This window comes from Coniophora puteana, assembly GCF_000271625.1.
Source record: "Coniophora puteana RWD-64-598 SS2 unplaced genomic scaffold CONPUscaffold_1, whole genome shotgun sequence".
Classification (NCBI taxonomy): domain Eukaryota; kingdom Fungi; phylum Basidiomycota; class Agaricomycetes; order Boletales; family Coniophoraceae; genus Coniophora; species Coniophora puteana.
In genome coordinates, this window is record NW_006913053.1 from 3,740,943 (window position 1) to 3,752,952 (window position 12,010).

The 12,010-nt window shown below is 50.0% G+C and overlaps 5 protein-coding genes across 5 annotated transcripts; all 5 read left to right on the forward strand.

The window, feature by feature from the left end:
- Window positions 1-259: 259 nt before the first annotated feature.
- CONPUDRAFT_149238 (uncharacterized protein) lies at window positions 260-1,546 on the forward strand (the record flags this gene model as incomplete). The annotated part of the gene is made up of 7 exons (XM_007765583.1): window positions 260-320; window positions 376-494; window positions 558-710; window positions 790-838; window positions 894-1,016; window positions 1,085-1,263; window positions 1,340-1,546. The coding sequence occupies 7 exons, from the start codon at window positions 260-262 to the stop codon at window positions 1,544-1,546; spliced, it is 891 nt and encodes a 296-aa protein (XP_007763773.1).
- Window positions 1,547-3,269: 1,723 nt separating this feature from the next.
- Window positions 3,270-4,522, forward strand: CONPUDRAFT_149239 (uncharacterized protein; the record flags this gene model as incomplete). The annotated part of the gene is made up of 7 exons (XM_007765584.1): window positions 3,270-3,330; window positions 3,384-3,502; window positions 3,560-3,709; window positions 3,760-3,835; window positions 3,888-4,010; window positions 4,064-4,242; window positions 4,304-4,522. 7 exons carry the CDS (start codon window positions 3,270-3,272, stop codon window positions 4,520-4,522), a joined length of 927 nt encoding a protein of 308 aa, XP_007763774.1.
- Window positions 4,523-5,480: 958 nt separating this feature from the next.
- CONPUDRAFT_87096 (uncharacterized protein) lies at window positions 5,481-6,748 on the forward strand (the record flags this gene model as incomplete). The annotated part of the gene is made up of 7 exons (XM_007765509.1): window positions 5,481-5,541; window positions 5,597-5,718; window positions 5,773-5,922; window positions 5,975-6,050; window positions 6,101-6,223; window positions 6,272-6,450; window positions 6,509-6,748. The coding sequence occupies 7 exons, from the start codon at window positions 5,481-5,483 to the stop codon at window positions 6,746-6,748; spliced, it is 951 nt and encodes a 316-aa protein (XP_007763699.1).
- Window positions 6,749-9,318: 2,570 nt separating this feature from the next.
- CONPUDRAFT_79361 (uncharacterized protein) lies at window positions 9,319-9,949 on the forward strand. Its single transcript, XM_007764665.1, has 2 exons — window positions 9,319-9,736; window positions 9,816-9,949. Exon 1 carries the CDS (start codon window positions 9,329-9,331, stop codon window positions 9,482-9,484), a length of 156 nt encoding a protein of 51 aa, XP_007762855.1. The 5' UTR covers window positions 9,319-9,328; the 3' UTR covers window positions 9,485-9,736; window positions 9,816-9,949.
- A 193-nt stretch (window positions 9,950-10,142) lies between these two features.
- On the forward strand, window positions 10,143-11,851 carry CONPUDRAFT_79364 (Clavaminate synthase-like protein). Its single transcript, XM_007764666.1, has 6 exons — window positions 10,143-10,409; window positions 10,460-10,522; window positions 10,575-11,186; window positions 11,244-11,438; window positions 11,495-11,514; window positions 11,577-11,851. Exons 1-6 carry the CDS (start codon window positions 10,245-10,247, stop codon window positions 11,734-11,736), a joined length of 1,215 nt encoding a protein of 404 aa, XP_007762856.1. The 5' UTR covers window positions 10,143-10,244; the 3' UTR covers window positions 11,737-11,851.
- Window positions 11,852-12,010: the final 159 nt, after the last annotated feature.

Below are 12,010 nucleotides of genomic sequence, written 5' to 3' on the forward strand. Positions count from 1 at the left end.
TATACTCGGCGTAGATCAAGCTCCTTACCTAGAACATTCACGTGGATATGCCTGCTGAATAGCTGGAGTAATTTTGCTATGGAATATCTGCGATCTTCAGATGCTCAGCGTCACTTCGCTAGTCAGACCTTGACACGTGGTTGTCTCAAGATGGTGGCGCTGTAACGTGTCAACCTCCTCCGAGGTCGAAATATCATATAAACGGCGACGAATCTCAGCGAATGCCACCAGATGTCTCTGATCCTCCTCGACGTCCAAGATGGCCCTGAACGTTAAGGCGGCGGCTATGATGTCAATCATCGCCGAGCAGCTACTCTATGGTGAGCATTTATATATGCTTGAAAATCCCGAGACGATACACTAGATGGCCTACAGGGTTCTCGATCCTGATGTTTGGCGCGACTGCAAGAATCCTCATATCCGATGCACTGAAGCGCCGCCCCAACTGGATCATGATGGTGGCTTCTGCGGCGTTCTTCATCTTGAGCACCGTGGTGAGCTGCTTGACCCTTCGACGACAGATCTCTATCCTGACTCTACTTGATCACGCGACAAAGCATATGGTGGTTGTAGTGTTGTGGGTGTATGAGGGCTTCGTTCGTTTGAATGGCCGACACCTAACGTCCTACTTCAACTCGTCGGCGCACCCGTACGTAACGGCGAAGAATATCGCTTACCTTTTGGAAACGACGTTGGCCGACATGATCCTTGTAAGCCAACCCGCCCCATCACGAAACTCCTCCTCGAATACATTCCTCGAAGATCTATCGCTGCTATGTGGTGTGGCAGAACGTCTGGGTGATTCTCCCAAGCTCGCTAACTGCCGCGGCATCGGCTGGTAGGCTCCCTTCTCGGCTGCACCGCACCTGCACACTCACATGGATCTCGATCAGCCCTCATGTCTTGGGTGTTCGCACATATCACACGATCCGGCGAACATTGGTTCGTCGGCAGCGCCGAAAGAATCCTCTATGCTGCTTATGCATTCATGCTCTTCACTAGTTTGGCTTCCACGAGTACGTGTCTTGATCTAATGATCCAATAATACACCAGATGTAACTCTCATGGTTTGCACTCATCGTAGGTTTGCTGGGCTACAAACTATGGATCACCGAGCGCTTCATGTCTCGGTACCGCCAGAATTTATTTGGCCCTTCTATCGAGATAGTTGTACAATGCGGGGCGCTATATTCTCTGACGTTGATTATGGTCGTCCTGACCACCAAGTTGAGCTACTTCGCCTCGTACGTAGCGGTCAACGTAGTGAGTGCATCTCACTTTTGGAAATGTCCGTGGTGCTCCTCGCTTATGCGTTTGCCTGACGCGGAAACTTTCTTAGGCGGGTCAGATTATACCCATCACCTTCTATGCTATCATCCTCCGCGTGAGGATAGCAAGGCGTAGAAGGGACGAAGCCATCGCGATGTCGACCTGGCGAAGCGGACCTGGAGACGAGAGCATCGGGCATGGAGTCCGAGATGCAGAGATAGAGGTGCACATTTCCCGCTTCTGCGAGGAAAGCAGAGAGTTCGTGGGGGCAAAATAAATGGTAGTGTGCAGTTTGATACCTTTAAAAATAGAATATTGGACTCTTCGCACTTGTGGCCCTGTTGCAACGATCATGAACAGCAGGCCTGGTTGTAATTCCACGCTGAGAATTGAGTATTGCAGACGCAGCGATCAAGACAACTTCAGCTTTCGTCAGGCACGATGCGCGCTTTTTTCCCGCCTGGTCAAAAAAAACTATCGCTATCGGAGGCCTCATCAAAAGAGTTTTATTTTTTATAGCTAGTCTAAGGCATACTTTGGGGGAGTTCGTTGTGGAAGGGAGCCGGCGGTTCATCGCAACGTTCAGTTTGCGACTCGCATGGCAAACGCCGTGGTCTGTGGCGGACATGGTGACATCACCAGGTCACACGCTGACGAGCCAACAGCTTGGAGTCGTCGCGTCTTGTCGCGTTGCTGAACTTGATGATAAATTCATTACTTGCCCTCCTTGTTCGCGCCACGGCCAACATGACTCTCACATTTTGGGCGGCTTTCATAAGGACGGCTCATGACAGTCTGACTCGAACAATGCTCTTCTCTGATTTCCCCCCTGCTCTCCATCCACCCATCTCTCACAACTTTTTGCTGTGTGCATCGCTATCGATGTGGTAATTATGAGACTAGCTATAGTCTTTTACCCTATGCTGATGTATTCATACATGGGACAGATAATACCGATCACCTTCGACTCTTATCCGCGTGAGGATGTCAAGACACCAAGATGCCGTTGCCGTGCTATCATGGTACAATCCGGCATCCCCGTTCCCCTCACAGAAACAGTGACCTCATACAACACTATCATGATGTGCCTATTAGGTTCTACGTTGCAAACATCTGCATTGAACATGGTGAGCTTAGTGAACAGCCCTAATCCACCGACCTTATCGGTCCCTCTACTACTTCATATTGACGCTATCGTCGTTACAAGGTATGTCTCCATCGCCAAAGACTGAATAAAAGTTCATTCCGCACTCTGTGAACTGGGATGGAGAACGACCTGTCATCCCATGCCCTCAATTCTCCGGGGACTTGTTTAGTCCCGTCAAAGTACTAATGACTGCTTCCGGAATGGTAAAGCTATCAGGGCAATGGGGGCAGACCTGCGACCAGAACGGATTTTACCCTAATGGAAGTGTCTCATTGGCCATCCTTAATCTAGGCGACTACTAGTGCTGCCGGACTCTAAGCCCTCAGCCCCCTCCTGAAGATCGGCGGTTTCGAGCTATGCATTGTAGCAACGAGCTATGCTCATCACAGATGTAAGGTCGTACTAGCTGGGTTTTTCAGCGGCCTCGAAGACATTCCATTCAATACTTACGCCACATTAATGTTGTGATGTGAGCACTGGTGAGCACTATTTGAGCCATACCTCTGGAATGATGACCAGATTCTCGAGTCCATCCCAACGTTTCGATATACATCGGCCCGGAGCCCACCAGGCGGGGCAGGGGAGATGCCTTCGGTGTGGGCAGGGCCACGGTTGCCGGTTACTAGTACTTCGGGGCGGTTGTTGGCAACATCTGGCCGCTTCCCTCGAGCCCGTTGTTTGTCGATGCTCATCTTGGATGCCATGACGGCAGTGTGACGGACTTAATATACAGGTTGCTCTGGATAGCCACTACTAAAAATACGTTATTGGGAGGTACCTGGCGAGGTATTTAACAAGCCGCGCCGGCACAATGTATGTATCTCGGCCTTTTTCTCTTGCATTCCGATTCAATATGGGAATGGAGGCAAAGGCAACTGCACTCGTGGGTCTCATTGTCGAGGAGTTGCTCTACGGTATGTATATTCATGTTGTCTGTGACAAGTAGGACTACTGAATAGTTTGCTAGGGTTCTCTATCTTGCTGTTCTCCGCCACGACATGGATCCTTGTCACGGACAAGGCTCCAAATCATGCCAACAATCTCATGATAGTAATTGCTGGCGTTCTATTCATCCTTAGCACAGCTGTACGTATTTCATTCCTGGAAACATATTACTACACAGCACTTATGAAGGAAACAAAGCATATGTCCGTCGTAGTTCCTTGGTTATATGAGGGGTTTATAACCTCGCCAGTTGATCCCAACACCTTCTTTGGGTCGTCCACCAGCCCATACGTCACGGCAAAGGATGTCATTTACATCTTAGAAACATTACTGGCCGAGACATTTCTGGTAAACCAGCTAATCGGGCCAACATGGAGTATTGCTGATAGGAATTGAAGGTCTATCGCTGCTATGTTGTGTGGCAGAAGAAATTGCTGGTTGTACCATTCATCATCATTGATGGTGCTTCATTGAGTAAGCGACCGTACAATGGGTGCTGAGCTTTCTTATACTGACATAAACCTAGCCATTGGAATCTGGCTCATTGTGAATGTAGCACAATCAGGTTTGGCGTTCCACAACAAAGTCACTCACGGCCTTTTCGTGGCTGTTTATGTGTTGATTCTCTTTACGAACTTGGTTTCCACAGGTACGGCAGGAGGTCGAATTTATAGAACCGTTACTGATGATCATTTTGCACAGGCCTTTTGAGCTACAAAGTGTGGACGGTCGAACGCTCCGCCCCTCCGTCTTGCCGAGGACTCTTAGGTCCATCCCTGGAAGTCATCTTGGAATGTGGGGTAATTTACTCACTTTGCTTGATCATTGTGGTCCTCACGGCAAATCTAACGGCCAGTGGTCTTAATATAACCATCAACATGGTCAGTGAATACACACCCTCCCTTGCCTATCCCTATTGACTCACCGTCAAAATGCATCTAGGTCGGCCAAATGATACCTATCACATTTTATGCTGGTCTGCTTCGCGTGAGGATGTCGAGATGTGCGACAGATGGCGGTGTTGCGATGTCGACTTGGCGTCCTCATGGCCCTCAACAGGACGCGCCGATCGAGATTCACATATCCAATGCTTCCGAGGAGCGTCGCGATACCTCTGAACAGACCAAATGCAAAGAGAGCTCTGATTCCTCCTCCGTATGAACGCTTAAGCTTCTTCCCACTCATATAAAACGATCAATTCATGTGGTATGGTTCTGCCCGTGTACCAACATTAATATGCACCATACTATGTCTGCATCATTTTGATGCTTGCGAGCAGATGATGGAGGCAGAGTCGCCGAACGGCCTAAAAATAGCGGGCTTACCCTCCTGCCCACAGATACGTATTTAAGATGCACATGCTTTTCTCGCTGACAACCTGCTTTGCTCCTCATGCCATACACCAGTACTACGCAGACTTGTTCGAGAATTTAACGTATGCTGCGAATGCCACAGGACATCCTTCTATAACAGGAAGTCTGCAGCGGTGGAGGTTGCCGCAGCACCTCTCACGCGTTAACCTGTTCCTTCATCGTGATCGAGACCCGGACCAGACGGAGATGAACAGCTTGTCGGCAATGTGTGTATCATTTTGATGAACCATAGTGTAAGAGCAACTATCGAAACGCGAAACACTTGGACGCATAGCGACTAACTATGTTCATCCTTCATCATAGATGTCTCAAGTATCTTTGGTACCTTCGCATGGGTCAAAATAATGATCTCACGACATCCACAGCCAAGCACGAAGCTATTTTTCAGTTTCATCAGACACGACCTAAATATACTCAAGTCATGGATGAACGTTGTGTCCAGGAGACGGGCGCGCCACTGTAGTTTACCACATCTAGATTGTACAAGACTCGAGGAGTTCATGATTCTAGTTCACGGACGGACCGCCCCAAGATGAAGATGATCAAGATCAACAGAACTTCTACTACTACTAGTACAGCCCTCGGTGACTCTATCTAGCCATGTAAGCCCAGCCAAGGACACCGGTATGCATATTCGTATGCTTGTCCTATCAGGTGGCGTCTCATCGCCTTTGGTGATGAGGATCTATATAGCAACCTCGCAATCTTCCTGTGACTCTCAGGCTTGCCCACCCAAGCCTCTCAAGATGACCTTGCAGGCCAAGGGAGCAGCTCTCATCGGTCTCATCATTGAAGAGTTGTTGTATGGTACGCATCCATGCAATGTACGATTCAAGAGCAGAGGAAGATGACAGTTTGTCAGGGGCTGCGCTCCTAATGTTTGCTTCTACCGCATGGGTCGTCCTCACCGACGTAGGTCCGCGGTGCCGTTCCAGCTGCATCATGATCTTGATAGCGACTACACTCTTTATTATGAGCACGGCGGTAAGCGACCTTACCACTTGAAGTCTTGATGTGCGATATGCTCAAGAAGTTCAGCATATGGTCGTCGTTGTACTCCGGCAGTACGAGGGTTTTGTGACATTGGACACAGACCCAGAGTCCTTCTTTCAATTATCTTCGAACCCTTTCGTGACAGCAAAGGTTGTCATTTATGTCCTGGAGACATTGTTAGCCGAGACGCTACTGGTAAGCAAACTACACAATCACAAACAATCGGCGTAATTGAGTAGGATTATAGGTGTACCGCTGCTACCTTGTGTGGCAGAAAAGGTGGTTAGTCCTCCCATTTGTCGTAATCGACAGTGCTTCATTGGGTAAGCGGTGTTTCACACACTGGAATTTTGGAGGGAGCTAATAAGATTAGCTATTGGAATTTGGCTATGCGTGAATGTGGTGCAATCCGGCATGGCCTTCCACGACGTTGTTACACACGCCCTTTTTGTCAGCGTCTATGTCATGGTTCTTTTCACGAACCTCACCACCACAGGTGAGTGTAAGGCTTAGGTGTAAGTCGACTTACTCACAGTCATAAAAGGTTTATTGAGCTATAAGGTGTGGATTACCCAACGCTCCGCCCCTCCATCTTGCCGGGGGCTGCTGCGCCCTTCACTAGAAGTAATCTTAGAATGTGGAGTGCTGTACTCGCTTTGTTTGATCGCCGTTGTGCTGTCTGCTACTTTGACAACATATGGTCTCGACATAAGCATCAATATGGCGAGTTCATGGCAATCGTTTGATCACCCTATTTCGAGCAGCACTAACCTGCTTCTAGGTTGGCCAGATGATACCTATCACTTTCTACGCTGGTCTTCTTCGTGTGAGGATGTCCAGACGGTCCACTGAGTGTAGTCTCCCCACACCGGGTTGGCAATGCCAAGTTCTCCCCCAAAATGCAGGCTTAGCATCGTACAATGCAGAGATTGAAATTCGCGTATCAAACGTTTCCGAGGAACGCCACGACTCCTTTGAACCCTATGAATGCATAAAATGCTCTGATTCATCCGCTGTTTGAATATCTGATTACTTCCTAACAATACGCATTATCCATAGTACATTAGCGTACTTGTCGAAATCAGCAAAGATTTGGGCAAAGATAGTCCCATATAAAGAAGTGTCAACATATGAATGAACAGAACAAAAGGGGAGCCTATCATTCCTGCATAAAGCCTTCTGCAAGGAAGAGCGGTGGAGGTTCATCCGTAATGTCTACAACTCTAGTTTAGCGATACTCAGCTACAAGACATGACAGCGGGATCGTACCTTCAGACGGAGCAGTCGATACATCCATAATGTATAGCATTGGTTGATCCGGGCATGTAAAAAATAACCTCCCCGTGCCCTCGTCCCATGCCATTGCCTGCATAGCCTTTCTGAGCTTGCTCCTTAGCTGCGGGGGAAGTCTAAAGGTCATCGCAACCTCCTCCTTCGCCGGCGGCCCCGGGCCGATGTTTCGCCGCACGCGCGAGATCGCGTCTCGGCGCGACAGAGAGAACGCGTCGTTGACGGGATCACGCGTTGTAAATGCGTACACATGTTCCAGAGGCGGCGTCGCGACTGTGTTGATGCTTAAAGGGGTCGTGTACACGAGCGACCGATGTGCACCCGGGAGAGCGTGCGCACGGCACTCGTAGGGACAAACGCGTGGACCGGCGCGGAAGACACGATTCTCGCGTGTAAGACTACCTTCTGGGTCCACGAACTCGTGATTTGGAAGATAGTACCGCGGTACGCCGGATGGCACAGGACCAGTCGACTTGGTTGGTGGGAGGCATATGTAGGTGAGCTGTGCACCATGTGAGTGGCGATAGAACATGTGGATGGGTGGCCAGAGACCGGAAAACCGGGCAGACGGGGTGGGGTCACTAATATGCATGTCTTCATAACCGACACCATTGTATCTGACCGTAGTATGTGGCTTGAAACAAATCTCATCACAGCCAACGCGAGCCGGTATGGAAAACATCTCTAGCGTTATGAAACCTAAAGTCTCGTCGGACGTCGACGAAGCCGGTGAATCGTCATTGGGTATCGGAGCCACGGCTTGTGCCATGCGAGAGACGAGAATCTCGCGCTGTTCGGGAAGGATGCGGTATGTATTTATATGTGGAAGCTAGCACGCAAGGTCACTAGTGCTCAATGTGAGAGTGAGGATTCACGTACTGCTCCTTTCAAGTTTTGGAGACCCATGAGACAACGAAATGAAGTCGTGCACTTTTCCCCACAGAGAGCCCTGAGCACAATCGTATATGGCTGTTTGCAGATAGAGACACAGGGAACGCCATCGATTTCGACCAGGTCTGTGAAACTCAGCTCAGCTAAGCTACGTATTTTGGTGAGAACATGAGGGGGTGGTAAGGATGCGGCCAGACGTTGGTATTCTAATGAGCCTGGGACGAGATCAGGATGAGAAAGTGCATTCAACGAGTCTAGTGGCAACATGACCGTGGTACATGTGTCAAAAGGCTCGGAAGGATCCAAGAATTCGCCGAACGAGTCGCATCGAGGCGCATACGCGGATTCATGAACACTACAACGAGGCATAAGACTAATGTTTTCAACAATAGGTTCGAGAGGCTTGCCTGGCTGGATCCTCCTGTTCCAAACACATCCGGCGCGTGGTGTACGAGACAACCAGCCCAACAGCACCGTCAACTGTCATGTACTTGGCACATACGTTGCGAGGTTCACTTCTGACCGGGAGTTCTGCCATATGTGCAATGCCCGAGATTGGGTGGTCCAGGTAGTATATATTGAGATAGTGGCGCGCTCTGTCGATATCACAAGTTGAGGCAACCATGTGCTTGCCTCCGGGGAGAACGACCATGGAGAGAATGGGGTGATGAATGGGGTACTCGTACCAGCTAGTGTACCTCGCATGAAAGCTATTCCATTGCTGTTCCAAGGTGAGAGCACGCGTCACGAGGCGTTCCGCTTCAAATGCACTAATCTTCCCGAGGGAAAATGTGCTTGACGGTGGCCTGAATGGTGCGTACGGCCCAAGAAGCCGTAGGAAGCGTTTCCATACGACGCCGTGATGCGAGAGTGCGAAGTACAGTTTGCTAACCTGAACAATTCGGCGACGCGTCACAAAAAGAAAAAGGTAGGCAATGACGTGACATACCTGTCTGAGCGCGAGGATATCCTCCACCATAAGGTAAACGAAGATGTTGTCAACAAGAATGTCATCGGACAGACGGCCGAGTGTAGGTATGCCATCAAGGAAGACTCTGGCGTCCCATGAGCCCGAGAGGTGCATGGCAAGAGTTGTCTGAGAAAGCCTGACGAAGGAAGGTTTTCAGGAGGCGGGCGAAGTTTGGGGGGAAAGCAAAAATGTGTGCATACACGTTTCATCGTTTATACGCTTAAGTATACGCGGGAACAACTTGCTTCGACGCGTCGGACGCGTGACCTAACGCGTACGCTCGGCGCCTAAAGAACAATTTCCTCTTTAAGTAACCTCCACAATAGACGCTTGGGCGCTAAATAAGAGTTTTTGTTGCTCTTTGGTTACGCTCTACCTTGTTTCTTTCTTCATGCACTACTACTTGACAACGAATAGCCGTATTCGGAGAATTTCAAGCCCGACAGATTCATGATTCCTGACGGTACTCTCAACGGCGACGATGTCGACTTCGCGTTCGGATTTGGAAGGAGAATTTGCGTCGGACAGTATGTCGCTGATGCCTCGGTAAGGACAGCCATTGCGACGCTTCCTGCGGCTTTCACGTTTGAGAAGGTGAGAGGATGAACATGGAGATGAGGTTAACTTCCAGCCCTTCCCCTGCCACTTGCCATCATCCCGCGGGACTCTACGATCACCGTTGACAGCGTGGGGAGGATCGTATCTGAATCCCTTGAATCCCGAAGTGAACAGCGTATGGAACCCTATTGACCTGCCTGTTTCGCCGGCCTACGAATGTCGAGGACCACCTAAACGCTGTTAATGCGCAATATGAAAGAACATTCTTCGTCATATCGGGGATGTGGGTCCGCTGTGAACGTGAGTGCTTGCAATTCAACGATCTCAGAATAGTTATCAGCTCCCGCTTTTAATTTCGGTCCTGTCTCCGGACCGGAAGTCGGAATCACCAATGCTTGCGCTTGGAACTCGGTCTGGAAGTTCATTGACCTTTGCAACAAACAAACTCTTACGGAGCAACTCTTCGAAAGCATTTTGTCCACAGACAACTTTGGTCTACAATATACAAGACTGTCCCTTGTCGTTCACCATGTGCGTATGGAAGTCACCCACAAGCTATCCGCGTCGCCGTCATATAATACGTGACACTATGGGCGCCTATGGTACTCGCTTCCCAATGACAGCGAGGAACGTCATCATAAAGCTGGGGGGGACTGGTAAACGCGATTCGCCACTTAGATGCGCACAGTTGCCCCAATGGCCGGCCTCATTGACGACCATATTCGAGGGCATTAATAATCCTGTGACGACTCGCATCCTTGTCTTCCCCGTTCGCTCACTTTCTCGTCCTCACCACATAGGGTTAGCCATGGGGATATTGTCTTATGCCACGAAACCCAACTTCGTTCCCATTACTCTGCCACCGTCGGTGGACGCTGCGATGCTCCAGGACTTTGGAAGAATAGTCGAGGGTATAAATCCAGCCACCTTCTCGGAAGGCGAGTTTATGGCCTTGTCTAAAGCTCTGCACGAGGTATGCCCTGCCGTCACTCTGCTTCCTTGACCCAGCTCACATGTCTCAAGCATGGCTTCTTGGTCTTTCGTGACGTAACCCTGAGTCCGGGCGAGATACACCGTCTAGTCAAGGTGACCACACACGACCTCTATTTGGAGTTTCCACCGTAACGCGTTTCAACAGGCATTTGACCCAGAAGCGGAGAGTTACGGGCACGGAAGCAAGCGCAACTCAAGGGATCGCAGCCGAAAGTCGCCCTTTGCGCAGATCCAGAATGTACCCTCCGTTCCACAAGTACAGCTCATCGGACACGGTACCGTGAGGAACCACGAAGGAATTGACGAAGCAACTCTTAGCCACCCATCGCACCGAACATTCCATCAGACGCCTCTATCGATGGACGACGAGGAAGCCGGGTATACTCGGTTTTACCACTGGCATATGGATGCTGCCCTCTACTCGTTCAAACCGCCCAAAGTTACTGCTCTTTACGCTGTTCAAGTGCCCAACGGTCCTTCACAAACTGTGCGGTACGATGACGGGACCGGCGACGAGCTGCCCGTCCCATTGGGTACCACAGCATTCACTTCTGGTAGGATTAGCTTTGAAATTCTACCCAGGCACCTGCAGAGCGTTGCTGTCCGCTCGAGGGTCAAGTATGCGCCTCATCCCTTTTTATGGATGAACCCCGCCGGCGCGATGTCCAATGGACTGGGTTTGGAGACAGAGGGTCGCGAAACTCCTCTGGACCAGCTCCCACCTTGGGATGAGTCCAAGCGACAGACGCTGCCCATGGTGAGTGACGTCACTGTAACTCGAACTCGGTTCCTTTCATTGACATCAGGACAACAGCTATGGAAGAACCCTGTCACGGGTGGACTCCATCTACAAGTCGCCGCAACCGCTGTGACTGACATATTCATCGATCCACTACCTATAAACGCCGAACGTGAAGATGCTCTGTATCCAGACGGAGCCCATTTGACGGATCTGAAGGAGCTCCGTGAGCTACTATACCAGCTGCAACGCCCCGGCATCTCGCCATCGGTGAGTCGCCTTCTCATTGTTCAATTTATGTGGCTTGCATTGACAGCGTCTATCAGCTTGTCTACCCACATGACTGGTGAGAAAAATTTCCGTCGCATTCTTCCGGACGTTTAATTGATGCAATGCGTATGCCTTAAGGAAGGAGAAGGATCTCGTTCTGTTTCACAACCGTGGCGTAAATCACTCTGTGGTTGGGTCACTCAATGACGACCACATTCGCGTGTTCCATCAGTGTAATCTTGCAGCTACGGATCTTCCTCTAGGTCCTGACGAGGAAGACACTCGAAGGTGGGCTTGACTTCAACGACTTAGCACGAGCTTGCCTTGTCCTTTGGGCGGACATATCGAATATGAGTCCATCGTGACGCGTTTTCTCAGAACTATTCAGTATTTCCATGCATACGCATATAACTATAGCAAATGACTGCACCCCTAGTTGTACTGTAGTCCACCCTTGATCTGTATCACAGCTTGACGATTCACTCTGGACTACGAGGCAGTGGCATTCGGATCGGACGAACGGACCGGCGGTATCTTATCTATACAAAGGCCGAGAACCAGAAGCGGGGTAC

Excerpts from the sequence above, each read along its gene's own strand:
- CONPUDRAFT_79361 (XM_007764665.1), top strand. The coding sequence starts at position 9,329 with ATGATTCCTGACGGTACTCTCAACGGCGACGATGTCGACTTCGCGTTC.
- CONPUDRAFT_79364 (XM_007764666.1), top strand. The coding sequence starts at position 10,245 with ATGGGGATATTGTCTTATGCCACGAAACCCAACTTCGTTCCCATTACT. Across the intron at positions 10,523-10,574 it reads AGATACACCGTCTAGTCAAG|GCATTTGACCCAGAAGCGGA; the intron begins GTGACCACACAC and ends GCGTTTCAACAG. Across the intron at positions 11,187-11,243 it reads AGCGACAGACGCTGCCCATG|CTATGGAAGAACCCTGTCAC; the intron begins GTGAGTGACGTC and ends TCAGGACAACAG.